General features: G+C 39.1%; 2 protein-coding genes, 1 non-coding gene and 1 pseudogene across 3 annotated transcripts; all 4 read right to left on the bottom strand.

Annotated features, from left to right (window-relative positions):
* Positions 1–177: 177 nt before the first annotated feature.
* On the bottom strand, positions 178–373 carry LOC113748528. The gene has a single exon (XR_003464382.1). It is a non-coding gene; the product is annotated as a U2 spliceosomal RNA (small nuclear RNA).
* A 415-nt stretch (positions 374–788) lies between these two features.
* LOC113782070 lies at positions 789–4,162 on the bottom strand (annotated as a pseudogene).
* A 1,150-nt stretch (positions 4,163–5,312) lies between these two features.
* LOC113783856 (L-ascorbate oxidase homolog) lies at positions 5,313–7,128 on the bottom strand. Its single transcript, XM_027330098.1, has 2 exons — positions 5,756–7,128; positions 5,313–5,613 (listed from the first exon to the last, which is right to left on the bottom strand). Exons 1-2 carry the CDS (start codon positions 7,126–7,128, stop codon positions 5,313–5,315), a joined length of 1,674 nt encoding a protein of 557 aa, XP_027185899.1.
* A 2,109-nt stretch (positions 7,129–9,237) lies between these two features.
* Positions 9,238–14,492, bottom strand: LOC113783014 (protease Do-like 10, mitochondrial). The gene is made up of 8 exons (XM_027329018.1): positions 13,985–14,492; positions 13,197–13,442; positions 12,240–12,435; positions 11,605–11,864; positions 10,688–10,815; positions 9,964–10,167; positions 9,782–9,832; positions 9,238–9,657 (listed from the first exon to the last, which is right to left on the bottom strand). Exons 1-8 carry the CDS (start codon positions 14,430–14,432, stop codon positions 9,412–9,414), a joined length of 1,779 nt encoding a protein of 592 aa, XP_027184819.1. The 5' UTR covers positions 14,433–14,492; the 3' UTR covers positions 9,238–9,411.
* Between the last annotated feature and the right edge of the window lie 247 nt (positions 14,493–14,739).

Genomic DNA, 14,739 nt, shown 5'->3' with positions numbered 1-14,739 from the left:
AAATTGACTCGTTAGATTTTTCTGGTATAAAGCAACCGTGGGCCAAAATTTTAAATAATTATTTAGCATCCCTATTACTTTTCTTTTTCCTTATTTCCCCCCCCCCCTTTTTAAAGTTACAGCTCTATAAAATACTCTTAAAGCCTATGGACTATAAAACAATTGGACTCGGCGTTGGTGGGGTGCGCCAGGCCCGTGCAGCAGTGCAACGCATGGGCGACGCTCGAAGGCCCCGATAGCAAGCTACCGCGGTGGGCCTTCCCCCTAAAAAAATTGAGTTAATATCATGTGGACCGATGGCCCACGTATCAGATATTAAACTGATAAGAACAGATACTACACTTGATCTTAGCCAAAAGGCCGAGAAAGGTATGCTTTAAAACGGCCCATCCACCTTGCTTTTATAGTCGCTGCAGTTTCCATGCAGTCTCCTGCTTAGTCGATGTGGGACTATTTCTTATAGTTTTGGCTAGTACAATCAAGTTCTAAACTTAAAAAAGATAGATTGCTACTAGGGTCTGTTTGGCCAGCAGCCAATCTATTCCTACATGGCTCTAAATCTTTGACGAACAAATGGCACAAAAAGCTTAAGTGATATAACCAATTCTTTGAATCCTTTTCGAGTTACATAACTGGATAAAAGTCAGTAAGTAATACTATTGCACTCTCAATTCAATTGGAAGCTAGTTGAAATGTCATCAATTAAAATTTACAGAATAATAACATTGCATTAGAAATTAGAATAGAAAAGATGCTGCTAATTTTGGGGCTGTTGAACATAAACCAAATCAACATTGCCAAGCAAGCTCCCCGCAACTGCTCTCCAAATTTAACCACTCTTCAAGCAGCATTGCCCTTTCTTCTTTCAGCTCAGGTGCAAAAGTTCTGAAATAATGCAGATCTCTTTCCAGAAACCCTCTAGCTAGCTCAATGCATCTTTCCTTCTGTTGAAGATCATCATCTTTAGATGCCTCGAGTCTATCATAGCTCGACCAGACCTTAGGATGTTTTGTACGATCTAGCAGCCTCTCCTAGAGGGCTCTAACTCTTCCAATTTCACCCCTCAGGTATGTCAAAGTCGATGGATTCCTTCCATAGTAACTGTGGAATGTCTAATGCAGGTTGCTGAATTGCAAGCTCAGAGATGGATCTTGCTCGCTCTGTTTCATCCAAAAATCTTTCCTATTCGGCATAGCTGTTCCACGCATAGCAATTCTCAGGTGACCACTCCAGATACATATCATATATATAGCTTTCGACAGCGGTCTATGTTGCCGAGTTGCAGTTCTGCTTCAATTTACTTCATAAAAAGCTTCTGCTTAGGAGCATGGTTCAAAGTCGCGGTCGCGGTCGCGGTCGCGGCTTGGACCGTTCCACATCGGTCTCGACATATCGATCGCAGTCTCGGCGAGACGCGAATTTTTGAAATATTTAATATTCTAAAAATTGTAAAAAAATATGATAAATAAAAATAATTAAAAATTAGTAAAAATAATAAAAATTCAAGTTGATTCGGGATGACTCGGTGTGACTCGGCCGTTTCAACCCTTTACGGTGATGTCTCGGTCTGTCACGTATCTCGAAAACGTTTCGTCGCGGTCTCGTCTCGGGCTAGGCCGAGACCGACGTCTCGGTCTCGGCTGAGTCTTCGAACCATGCTTAGGAGACTTCCCAATTGCTGCTCCTAGGATTGATGCAGCCATTTGTAGATTTAACTGTCGAATTTCAAACTGTACAGCCATTCAACCAAGTCTTTGCAAAAGAAAATGTCCCCTGAGGAGTTAACTTGAGGCAAGACTTTTCAACTTCTCTTGCACCTTCAACAACATCCTGATCATCAAGTTCCTCATACAAAGCATTTCTAATCCGCTAGAGAAACAGTGGCAATTGCTTGCTCATAAACCTCTCTAATTCTCTAACCCCCCAAGCTCTCTTCCAACCTCATATAATCAAACCCAGCATTATAATTCAAATAATTCTTCCTAACTTCATCCTCATATTCAAACCTCCTCTTCCCCACAACACCATCCTCAATCCACTCCTTATCTCCATACAGCTTTCCCAAAAGCAACAAACTTCCTACACAACTCCTCAGCCCCCCCTTTGGCAACATGATCAGGCGCAAACTTATATATCCACCTTTCCCTCTCCACATCCTTATTTTTTTCTTCAAACTCTGCAAATCCCACAAACAATTACTCAGCATGCTCGTCATCGCCTACCGACTTATCAACAGCCCTCTCAAAACAATTCCTTGCCCAAGAAATCTCGCCATTCTTCACCTCAAACTCGGCAAACTTAACCCAAGAAGTCGCCTTGGGATGGCATTTTACAAATCTCTCAAAAATCACCTGTTAGTGTGGCTTTAGTCCCACATCGCTAATAGCTAAGGAAATTCTTTCCTTTGTTACCTATAAATATACAGGTCGTATGATATGATTAAGTGCACCAAACCAAGAGAGCATTAGTGGGCTATTTGGACTTTTGAGTCATTAAGCTTTTTGTTCAGTTAAATATTTTGGGCTCTCTTGTATTTTAGTATTAGGTGTTTTGGGTCTAGAAATATTTTCCTAAAATATTTTTGTACTCTCTTTTTCATAGTAAAATATTGCTTCTCTTCCGCCCGTGGACATAGGTCAATTTGACCGAACGTAGGTCAATTTTTGTGTTCCTATTTTATTTATTTCTGCTTTATTATTTGTCTTTTGGGGTTGCCACAAAATCCAAAACCTCCGAATAACAATGAGTGGGCCCTACAGAATGAGTAGACCTTATAGGCTTACGTCACAGACAGGTCCTACTGGCCCCACAGGAGGACCTCACTGACCCCACAAGTGGACTAGGCGGACCCCACAGGCAGGCCCTATTGGTCCCACAGGCGGACCCCACAAACAGGCCCTACTGGTCCCACAGACGGATCCCACAAATGGACCAGTGTTCAAGGATATCTTTTCTGATGTGGAAGATCTGCGACCATAGAGCATACTCAGAATAACCTCCAGCTCTGATATCAGTTTGTTAGGACTGGCCTCAGGAAATTGACGAAAGGATTTTTGGCAACCCCAAATGACAAATAACAAAACAAAAACAAATAAAACAGAAACACAGAAATTTACGTGGTTCAGTCAAATTGACCTACGTCCACGGGTGGAGGAGGAGCAATATTTTACTATGAAAAAGAGAGTACAAAAATGCCTTAAGAAAGTGTTTCTAGGCCTAAGACACCTAATACTAAAACATAAGAGAGCCCAAAATATTTAACTAAACAAAAGGCTTAATGACCCAAAGGCCCAAATAGCCCACTAATGCTCTCTTGGTTTGGTACACTTAATTTTATTATAGGACCCCTATATTTATAGGTAACAAAGGAAAGAATTTCCTTTGCTATTAGCGATGTGGGACAAATCTCTACCTTGGCATGTCCCACATCTAGCAAACCAAGAGAGTATTAGTGGGTTATTTGGACCTTTGGGCCATTAAGCCTTTTGTTCAGTTAAATATTTTGGACTCTCTTACGTTTTAGTGCATTTAATCCTATCATAGGACCTCTATATTTATAGGTAACAAAGAAAGAATTTCTTTTGCTATTAGCGATGTGGACTAAAGCCACACTAACATCACCCGCGCCCTCTCCACCTCATTGTACCTCAATTCGAACCTCATGATATAGGGCAACCAGCCTTGTAGGTGCGGTTGCCAACCCATCCACTGTCGGATTTAAGGTGGGGCACTGGGGGCACGGGCTCCCACTGCTCCCCCTTAAATTTCTACAATATGCATAAAATTTTGATATTATCTTAAGTTTGCCCCAAAGTTTTTCTATGAAATAAGTAAAAGAATTACATGATATTTTAAATTGGTTCATGAACTAATATTCTAAAAGAATATATGGGTCAAAAAATTTCATTTGAAATAAGTTCAAATTTTTTTTTTCATTTTAACTTATTGGTGAAATTTTTTTACTTAAAAAATTAACAAAAGAGTAGGAAAAAAATTTTAGTGTTGCTTTTGCCCCCACTGAAAATTTTTTCTGGCTCCGCCACTCATCTACCTCTCGAAAATCTGGCTAGCAGCGGCAATGTTGCACAACCATCTCCTCCATGTTCCGGGCGTGATTGATGAACCCATTTCTCATCTCAAATTGAGCATATTCCAACAGCATGCTTTGATCTCGATAGTGTGCCTCCAGGACACGTTCCGTTTGGGAACGGGCGCGGTTGAAATCTTGCTGGGATTCTTCCCTCCAAAGGCTCGTATTCCATCGGCCACGACTGATTGCTTGAGTTCTTGGGTCGGTATTCCTCGAGCTTGATTGAATCTGTGATATTTTGCTTGGGCACAGGCGGATATGGGATTAATGGAGTTCGCAAGATTCCCGGCAAAGTTGCTCGGAGGTAATTTATCCAGTGGCAAACAAGAGTTCATTCGGTACTGGAAGTTTTGATATCCGAAACCCAAAGGGTTTATGATTCGGAGTTAGGACTAGAGTTCTATTTGGAGGAACGACAAGAAGAAGAGAGTACATGCAAACAAGAAAAAGAATACATGCATAAATATAATGAAGACAAATATTATCCAATGAAATCAAATTTGGACATTTATGGCCTTTAGTCGTCGGTACAAATAATAATACAAAAATTTTACATTTTGCGTTATGTTACTGAATTGTCAAATAGTAATTTGAAGCAAATTTTGTCTAAAAAATTAAGTGTCACTCGATTTAATTTATTCAGATGTTTTATATTTGATTATCAAACGCGTTTGAATATTTGAATTTGTTAAATTTGAATGTTGAATTGAATTATCATAATAGTAATATTAAAAGACTTATCATTGATAATTAAAATCTATAAATCTATAAATAGCTTTTTTTAAAAAAAAAAATTTGTGTATGATGTTAAGATTCCAATCCATCGTTCCAAGTATTGCACACTATGCAAATAGGCCATCACATTATCAATTACACATAGGCAGCGGTACAAAAGAATGTTACTGGAAATTTAAAAAAAAAAAAAAAAAAGAAAAGAGAAAGGAAGCATAGACAAGAAAGGTACTCAGGTAATTATTATTGTTGACCACAAAATTCTCGCAGAGGCCTGCATTCTGAGTTTTACTATACGCCAATGCCATGCTATACAAATAAATCTAACTCATTGTTAAATGTTGTGGCCGTTTTTCATGGCTCACAATATTACATCTTTATTTATATCTTCACAATGTTAATAATGTTTTATTATGATAGCGAAGCCACATTCCTTCCCTTCTCCGAGGAAAAAGAAGGGATTGAAGGAGATCCACTTGAATGTTCTTGTTTATATGCTGTATGGCTTTGGTTTAGGCATGTCCTTGACAATACCGCACAAGGGAGCATCGTCTGGAACGTTGTATTCGTCCCTGAGAGAGTAATTTGGAGACAGAACGCTGAAGTAGAGCTGCTGTCCCAAGTATTGCCTCTCCAACAGAGTTGACCTCAAGTTCCACATTCCAGCATTGTCCATAGTCAGCATGATGGCTGCCCATGATTTTGGATACACCTGAATCGTGTTCCTGCTGATTGCATCAAGCAGATTGTAGACCTTTCTCCGCTCTGGTGTCCATGTCCCGGGCTCGATCCTGTTTCCAATCAAATCAACCATGGAATCGATGATGTTAAAAGAGGAGAATCAGATATCGCTCAGTACGTAGATAAGGAAGCCCACTTCCTGTTTTAAAGTAGTAGTAAAGAAAAATTTAAAGATGCGTAGATGATGCTTACGCAACAGCGAAGAAAGAGTATCCATCCAAGTGCCAGCTCTGAACGGTCTTCTCATGGTTCTCAAGGATGATCTCGATGAAGTTACGGAAGGTGGCATTGACGACATTGGGAGCAAGAGTGATGGCGTGATTCTTGGCCGTGACATCTGCAGATGGCTCGTCCTGAATGATGTTGTACTTGAAAACTTTGTCTGCAACGCCAAAGTATTCAGCAAGTTTCAGTGGAGTTTCGGGGTCAACATGAGAGACGCCATTGATTGCGTAGCGGAGCTTGCCGTCGGCTTCGCCAGCAGAGTTCACAATTTTGATGGTGCGGGTGATGTTGATCTGTCCATAGTGGTAGGAACCCTGAGGATTAGGCCTGGCAGCGCTGGCGGTGAGGTTCCATCTGAATGAGCGGAACTGGTTGAGAGACCAGGCCCATCCGACCGGGGCAAGGGGCAGCTCGGGCGAGGCAGGGCCCTTTCCAGTGGTGTACCTGATGGTGGCGGTGGCGCTGAGGATCTGCTTGGTGAATCTGGTTGAAGCAACGAAGTAGTAGTCCTTTGGTTCCTTGTCGGCTGTCACCAAAACAGACGCGCACTGTCCCAAGTGCAGATCCAAGGAATCGTACAAGTATTGCATGGTGTGGGATCCCTCCATCTCAACCAGCTTCATTGTGTGGCCCTGGAACCTGAAGTTGAGCGAGTTCTTCATTCCTACATTGCAAACTCTGTACCTGTAGGTCTTTCCAGGGATCATGGTGAACATTGGCTCGTCCTTGCCGTCAGCTTTTCCGCTCTTGCCATTGATCAAGACACCATCAGGCCTGCCAAGAGTGCGACCGCTGTCCAGCAGCTTCCTCAAGGCGACATGGCTCTTGCTGTACCAATCACCCGCCAGGATGGTGTAATCGGCCTCGGGTGCATCAAAGGGAACGGGGATAAGGTCACGGCTGACCACGGTGAGGGGACCATAACCACCAGCTGCCCTGTGCAATGCCGTGGAGGGATAGTAATAGTAGCTACCAATCTGATCCTTCACCTGGAAACGGAAGGTGTGGTTTGTCCCCGGAGGAATGGGACAGCTGGTTCCCAACAAACCTTCTTGCCAAGAATTCTTCCTCTGCTGAACACCATTCCATGTGAAAAGGAGAGGCTCATCAAGGTTGTTGAAGACATTGACGTTAACATTGTTGTTGGAAGTGCCGTTGATCCTCGGACCTGGGAACTCGCCGTTGATGAGAATGACCTGCTGTGGAACACCCAAGGGTGCAATGGTGCCATAGCTGACATTCCATTCGTAGAACAGGTAAGGATCCTCAGCATCAACAATCAATGATGTTGAGAGGCAGAACAGAAACACTGCTACAGTACTTAGAATTTTCCTATCCATTTTCTTCTTTTTTTCTTCTTTTTTTTTTTTTTTTCTCCTTCTCCTTTTTTTTTTTTTTGGTCTTTACTCAATCAAGTGCCTCTGAGGAAGATCAAGTTCTGAGGCCTTTTTATAGGATTGGGGTTGAGGGAGGGAAACAAGTAATGGCCAACCATTGGAGTTAATTACTCGGAAAATGCCCGCATTCATCGTTCACACAGGGCCTCCCTTCATTTTTGCCGAACCTCTCTTCTTGAGTTTTGACCGCCTCATTTCCCACCCGCGGGAAGCACACATATTCTATATCTCCTTCTATTTTAATTACCATAAATTTATATATTTATTTATTGTAAAAAGGGAATCCAGACACTTGTCTATTGATAATATTATGGTTATTACACAACAGACTTTTTTGGAAATGAACCTTGATTGGTGGAAAAGGGGCAATAAGGGAAGGGGGGAAGATGGTCTAGTCCACACATGTTGAAAGATTGGGAACCAAAATCACCTATTATATGAGTTTTAGTCTCAAATTAGGCTTGGCCCAAACTCATAATTAAATACATAATTATAGAAAATATTTTTTATAATTATGAATTACCATAAATTTATATATAAATTATTAACATTTTATGTCATAATATGTATAATTATATATATATATATATATAAAACGGTTTGAGTTTTAATCGAGTTTAACCTTACCATAATCCAAACTTGATTCACATTTAATTTCAATCTAATATTTAAGTCTAAACTCTATTTGACCCAATTAAAACTTAGATTTGACGAACTTTTTTTTATTAAACGTGTCCGGTTCGAGTTGACTTTGCCCTATTAATATCAACATCCACACAACTTATAACTGATCAATTATGACTAACACCCACTAATTACAAGCTACCTATGCTTGGTGGGATAAATACTAAAATAAAGTATGACTAATCTCACAACTTGTAGGATATGAATCTATGCCTCTAATCCTTCAAAAAAAAATCTATACCTCCGAGTCATGACCATGATAATCAAATCCTTAATTTATCCCTAAACTCTTCCCAAATTAAATGGCACGCGATGCGCGCCGTCAGGTGAAGAATAAACCAAATTCCTGGACATTGGAAACGCGCCGAACAGCTAATCATTAGTCATTATCCGCGTTCGTGGAAGCTGTTTTTGTTTTGCTCCAGTTTGTGACAAGTAACTGAAATGAAATCGTTAATATGTGACAGGTCACAAAATCAGAAAGCATTCAATCATGCTTTCTTGTATCCGCGCTTTTGGGTAAATATACGCTTTCTTGGGGAGGACAATTTGCAGCTCAACACGGATTGTGACAGCCCATTGATTGTATAGAATTGTCAGAAATAGCAATTGACCCTTTTCCATTTGGGGTCCGAAGCTGGACTTGCAATTTCACACAAACAACAATTGACATCCAACTTACTTATTCTTAGCTGCTTTTTGTGTTATGATTATACATTTCTTAATGACTAAAAAAAAGTTAAAATCTATAATCACACAAAAAATAGCTTTTGTTGATCTATAATTAGTTTCTATAATTAAATTTTATAAAATCTAAAGCAACCGAGAATAAGGAGATAAAAATGTGTAATTTCCTTCAAGACTCCATTTAATATTCAATGTAGTCAGCAGAGCCCCAAATGACATATTACGAAAAGCCAACGGCCATTTGGTCTGTTGGTCACCGTCAAGATTTTAAAAATCTTGATTATAAGTGGGAGGTCAAAGATTCAAAACTTGCATTCTACCGATCACTATTTGTGGCTTGCCACTCCAGTGGTTTCCTCTGATGGTATTCTCCTAGAATAGGACAAATTTACCGTTGCTTCCGAAAGTTAGCCTCAATAGCAAAGGTTTAAGCTCGGCAGGGGACTTCCATTTCCACATTTAGCTCAATGTCTGTGCTCTACTAGCTGCCAGGGAGAATGAAGAAGATCAACACATTTAGCATCATCTCCCTTTACTCGAGGATAATACCAAGTCAAAATTACTGTAGTTGTTAAAATCACAACCTTTCATGAAGAATTTGATGCTTGATAGAAGTAACATACAATAATTCAGACTAAGCAATCATTATGTAGTTCAGTGTCTTATTTCTATGTCAAAATTCGACAGTTTTTGTACCACAATGTTACATGCAGATCGAATTGTGAAATATTCTCTGCAAAGGTTAGTTTTTTTAGTTCAATGATTTGCTCATCAAGAATAAAAACTCATTGTTACTTTTCGAATTTGAGACAACAAAATTAAGGTGAACGCTAAAATAAAGAGTAACAAAAGAACTCAGCTCGAACACGCTGATGAAATGTTTGACACATTTCGTTCATTATTAAGAAGATCACCAGACATTGCATTAGGGATTCTATGTCGTTGTAATATACGAGATGTGGCTACTTTTGCCATACTATAGTTCAAAACAATCACCCTTTCATCATCCAAGTCAAATCTTATAGCTTCTTTCTCACAGCCTTCAACGAGTTGGCACAGATGTCTTAAATTCTCGACTTCCACATTATTCACCTTTTTCACCTGTGCAATAATTCAGAGATTATTCATGTCAGCAGAAAATCAGCTGGTTCATATCCTTAGATGCCATGCAAATTGTTGTAGTAGAAAATGGTATAACATAATAAAAGGCAAGAAAAAACTCTACCTGTAATTCGGCAAGACGCTCATAACCAGTATTGATATCATCCATCAACACCTAAATCAAGAAGTTGATTGTTCGGTTAAATGCAAAACTAATCAACACTTGGCAGGTACAATATCTTTCACATAGGAAAGTAACTTCAAGAAAATTCGGAGAAAGAGTAAATAGAGAAAATTTTTGAACACCTGAGAAAGAATGACCAGTTGTTCACCAGCTTTTCTTGGTAATTCCCTTAGTGCTCGTTCACATAATCTACGAGGGGATGTATTATACCAATCTTCTCCATATTCATGAAGGTACGGTTGTGTAAGGGGTACAAAGAGCAGACCAGCAAAAATGAAGTAACTTGGGAGCTTATCAAATTGATGAACTGGAACTAACGGCTGCAACTGCATGATGTTATCGCAACAGATGATGAGCTTTTGGGGGGATGTATTCCGTCAAAAGGTCTTGCAAATAATTAGCAAACACGTTTGCAAATAGGACTCAACTGTATGCAAAAGCCTACTTTTGCAAATCCATCAACCACATAACTCCTTAACAAGAGCCAATATCTGTCACCAAGTGTCAAGAGTTTTAAGCCTTTGGAAATCGTGGTTCCAAAGCTAGCACTTTAAGGTAAAAAAACAAACACATTTGTAGAGTCATGGCAAAAATTGCTTAGTTTTTTTTTTTTTTTAAATGAAGTAGATTTCTTAAGGCACAGGACATGACTCCATTCAACCTAAATTTGGCAGGATTAGAGGCATGTGCTACAAAATCAGTGTGTTTCAAAAGCATTTCCTGGCCTTCTCATGTAGGTGTTGTTGACATATATGCAGGATAGATTTGCAGATGTGTGAGGAGATAGTTTACAGGCATAGAAAGAAGAAAATTTGACAATCATGAGAAAGAGACATAATGACCTACCGGCTGGAGGGTAATATCGAACTCATGCTCTTCACCATTCCTTAATACCTTAAGTACAGCAGTTTCATTTGGTTTCTTCATGGAGACTAAATGATCAAACGTAATTCGCTCTCTGTTACGGAAAGGAACTGCAAAACAAAATAATGTATTTTATTTCTAGCTGCTGATTCTGCCAATTAGAGTTAAGGCTTTTAATTCAGGTACCGAGAACAAGCAAAAGCTTCCAACGTTTTAAAATTAAGCTTTGCCTATAGATACACAGGGGTAAAATTCCTTTAATCAGAAGAAGTTAAACGCCCCATTTAAGAAAATGTATCTTTTATCCAAACTTGACATAAGGTTTTAGCATGGAAGTATTCATACCAAGGAGCACCAACTTCAATATAAATTAGCAAATTTTTTGCATCCTCAGGTAGTGTTTATCTTCTAAAATCCAGAATGCAGAAGCAAAATGTTCGTGAGTCAAAAAGGAATAGCTTCAGCAAAATTTGGCTAAGTTACCAGTGTGGTCTGGCAAATCTCATCTCAACAGATCTTTTGATTATTTTTTTTTTAGAAACCAACTTTGCTAAAGCAAAATGAACCATGTAAGAAGCTTAACAAGACTGCCCTCGTTGCTACATAAATTTAACTGATCATCAAAGGCTGGAGAAACGTAAATTGAGTAGTAAAAGGTTACCAGTTTCCTAGCAAGAATACTTCACTCGCAAGTAACTGTTAGATATTTCCCTTTTTTGGCAGTTTGTAAATAGAAAACTCTTTTGATGTCAAAATAAGGTAAATGTCAATCTGAAAAAAGGATTAAATCTGACAAACATTCTTGTTAAGCTTCACCAAAAACAAAAAAATATGCAATAATCCATTGCAGGACATTTGAATGCCATCCCCAATACCACAAATTAAAGACAATACTTTACCTGTTCCATCATTTGCAATGGGTACACCATCAAATGAGAGGAGAATATCATCCTTTTTCAAAACTTTATGTGCATTGGAGAGTGGGTTAATTTTGCTCACCATCACCCCCGTCAAACCTGGATGCATATGAAAGTGTTCTCGAAGTTGCACATTTTCAGTTGACTGGCATGACAAACCCAAGGAGCAGAATCCCACATAGTTTCCTCTTTCTTCAACGCCAGCAATGAAATGTTTTATTACAGGGACAGGGATAATGTATCTGTAAAATTCATCATCATGGCACACAATTAGTAGATTCATGACTGTGAACTTTCACATGCACCCTATAAGGCAGATATGGTCCCACTTAAAAAATAGGATCATACAACAGAATATGGGAAGGGAGTTTTGTATTGAGTAAGAAGTGCAAAACTCTGTCCAATAAAAATGGTGATAGCTAATGACACAATGCCTTTGATATTGCGAGCTCTAAATAGTCTTTATGTCCAACCTTGATGCTGGGATACCTAACTTCTACATATCTCTAAGATGCTATTCATCACCAGCCAGGAATATAGAGAAAACTGTATAGACAGAACACATTGACTGTTAGACTTTTAGTTAAGGCACAAATGTGTAAGATTGTATAACTCACCCAATATTCTCTGCACCTGAGAGGTTTTGAAAAGCCACTCCAGCAACTTTGTCACCCATAATTGCTGGGCCTCCACTATTCCCAGGATTTATGGCAGCATCAATCTGTATTGCCAGCAATTGTGTTGCACCATGTACGTACTGAGTCGGTTCAACTCTAGAGACAACCCCTTTTGTAACAGAAATGTTATCCCCACCTGCAATTAGTGCCAATTTCTGGTCAAATAGCCTGAAAGTCCAGGGAACTGGTTTTTAAATGAGATAACGACACAAAAACCAATCAACAAACATCGGGAAAAGGAAGGGGGAAAAGAAAGATAAATAAATAATAAAAAAAGTAAAGGAATAACAGTTGAGCGTACATAAGAAACATCTAAAGACTGTATTGTTCTAGTTCATATACGATTATACTCATATGATTGTGCTACTAAAAGTATATTAGACAATCTTCACATATGAGTTTTTCAAGGCCTTTCTCCATTTCTCTTGATTATAACCTTTCAGGTAGTCTCAGGAAAAAAATTGCAATTCTTGTATTATAACATATAATGGGCTCAAATACCAGATATTGACTGGAAAAAAAAAAAAAACCGAACCACAAGTTCTTGATCATTTTTTGAGCTTGAGCATTCCAAAATTGGCCAGAAATACATCTGAAAGCATTACCAAACATTTCATAGATCTCATCGAGCCATGCTACTTACTAGTTGAACTGGTATTTGATATGACTATATTCAGGAACCGGAAAGAGTTGGGCACTCTGTACATTTCTATATATCTAAGTTTCTGTGCATGAAAGTCTACTAAAGCAATTTCTAAATGATAATGATCCAGCATCACAACAATTTCCACATTATCATTTTCACATAATAAATACTTCTGTTCCAACATGCTTAATGGGATCAACATGATAAGTGGAACAAACTGGCATTTCGCTTGTGTACCACAAGGTCTTTACCTTGGGGATAACCAACAACAGCTACAGCTTCTTGAAGATACGGAATGTCGCCAAGCTCCAAAGGACTCATGTTCTGCCAAAATTCCTCATTTTCAACAACCAGAATAGCCAAGTCACATTCATGACCAACTACTTGGACTTCAGCTCTATACTTGGTAGGAGAACCATGTTTTCTTACAAGGACAAATGTATAATCAGCAACCACGTGAGCATTTGTAAGGATCCTCTTTCCAGGAATAACAAAGCCTACAAGATTTCCACAGAATAAGCAATTAAAGATTACATATTGTCATTGTCTAGTTTCAATTTCTCAAAGCCTACAATTTCACCAGACGAATAAACATGTGAAATTGGAAAATGCTAATGCTTTCGAGACCTTGTGTCACTATTTCTTCTCGTTATAGTAAAGCTTTAAAGATTTCGCAGGAAATCAAAACATGATAATAGATTGAGGTCAGCAGTTAGCAAAGTTTGTCAGAAGTTCTTTTCAACACGATGCAGAGAAAAAAAAATGATGAGTAGGCCAAAGGTTTAGGTTCAAACAAATTTCAAGACTTTCTTGTCACTTCATTTGTCTACTGGATTTCTTTCCTTCCACTGAGCAATTTTAAAAAAAAAAAAAAAAAAAATCGCTTGATCAGTTAAACAAAAAATTCTTCAGAAAGCAAGAAAATCAACCACATAACTGCATTAGACTAGTTTAAGCTATGCTTAAACACTGCATTTATACAAGATACAAGATACTGAAATTATTGTACAACTGTACAAGACAGACAACAGATGCAAACCGGAACCCATGGTTTCGCGCTGAGACTTGTTCTGCCAAGGGAGGAAGTAATTAGGGCTACTCGACACAGTAAAAATCTTCACAACAGAATCCAATGCCAGCTCTATCGCTGAATACGCATCCCCGATTCCTCCACCACCGCTCAACCGCGGCAACTCTGCTTCTACCTCCAAATTTACAAAATCAACTTCAGAAGAACTCGTTGCCGCCGCAGCCGTCCCTGCCACCGTGGAATAAGCTGAAAATCCAAGCGTGGTACACTTACAGCTCACATTATTATGGAAACTATGATCAAAACTGTCATTGTTGCTTATTGGGAGACCAAGAGGAGCAGTCAAATTTGGAAGAAAGGAAGTAGTTACTGGATAATAATGGCAGGAGGTGATGCTGCTGCTGCGGTATAGCCGCCGGATGGCACGGCCGCCGGCGTTGGAACCAGCTCGCAGCATCGCCTATTGGGAGTGGGAACTACTGCTATTACTCCTTTTAGCTTCCAATGGAAGCAAGAATTGGGGCAGAGGCCCAAAAATGCAAAAACCCTCCGCTGGAAAGACTCGGACCAACGGAAAAGGTTTAAAGTTGGGCCACGTTTGGATGCTGGTTGGAAAATTTTTCAAATGTGCGCTCCGTTTTTTCATTTATTTACTTGTTTATTACTTATTTCATTATTTTTTCTTAATATTTTTATTTTTCTCCTTGTTGTCCAAAAAAAACCAAAAAAAAAAAGTCATACTAACTCAAATCCAAAAAAAAAAA

Source organism: Coffea eugenioides, chromosome 9 (genome assembly GCF_003713205.1).
Source record: "Coffea eugenioides isolate CCC68of chromosome 9, Ceug_1.0, whole genome shotgun sequence".
Classification (NCBI taxonomy): Eukaryota; Viridiplantae; Streptophyta; class Magnoliopsida; order Gentianales; family Rubiaceae; genus Coffea; species Coffea eugenioides.
This window is presented reverse-complemented; position numbering and strand designations above follow the sequence as displayed.

Excerpts from the sequence above, each read along its gene's own strand:
- LOC113783856 (XM_027330098.1), bottom strand. The coding sequence starts at position 7,128 with ATGGATAGGAAAATTCTAAGTACTGTAGCAGTGTTTCTGTTCTGCCTC. Across the intron at positions 5,614-5,755 it reads TACTCTTTCTTCGCTGTTGC|GATCGAGCCCGGGACATGGA; the intron begins GTAAGCATCATC and ends GATTGGAAACAG.
- LOC113783014 (XM_027329018.1), bottom strand. The coding sequence starts at position 14,432 with ATGCTGCGAGCTGGTTCCAACGCCGGCGGCCGTGCCATCCGGCGGCTA. Across the intron at positions 13,443-13,984 it reads GCGCGAAACCATGGGTTCCG|GCTTTGTTATTCCTGGAAAG; the intron begins GTTTGCATCTGT and ends GAAATCTTGTAG. Across the intron at positions 10,816-11,604 it reads CATTGCAAATGATGGAACAG|TTCCTTTCCGTAACAGAGAG; the intron begins GTAAAGTATTGT and ends TTTGTTTTGCAG.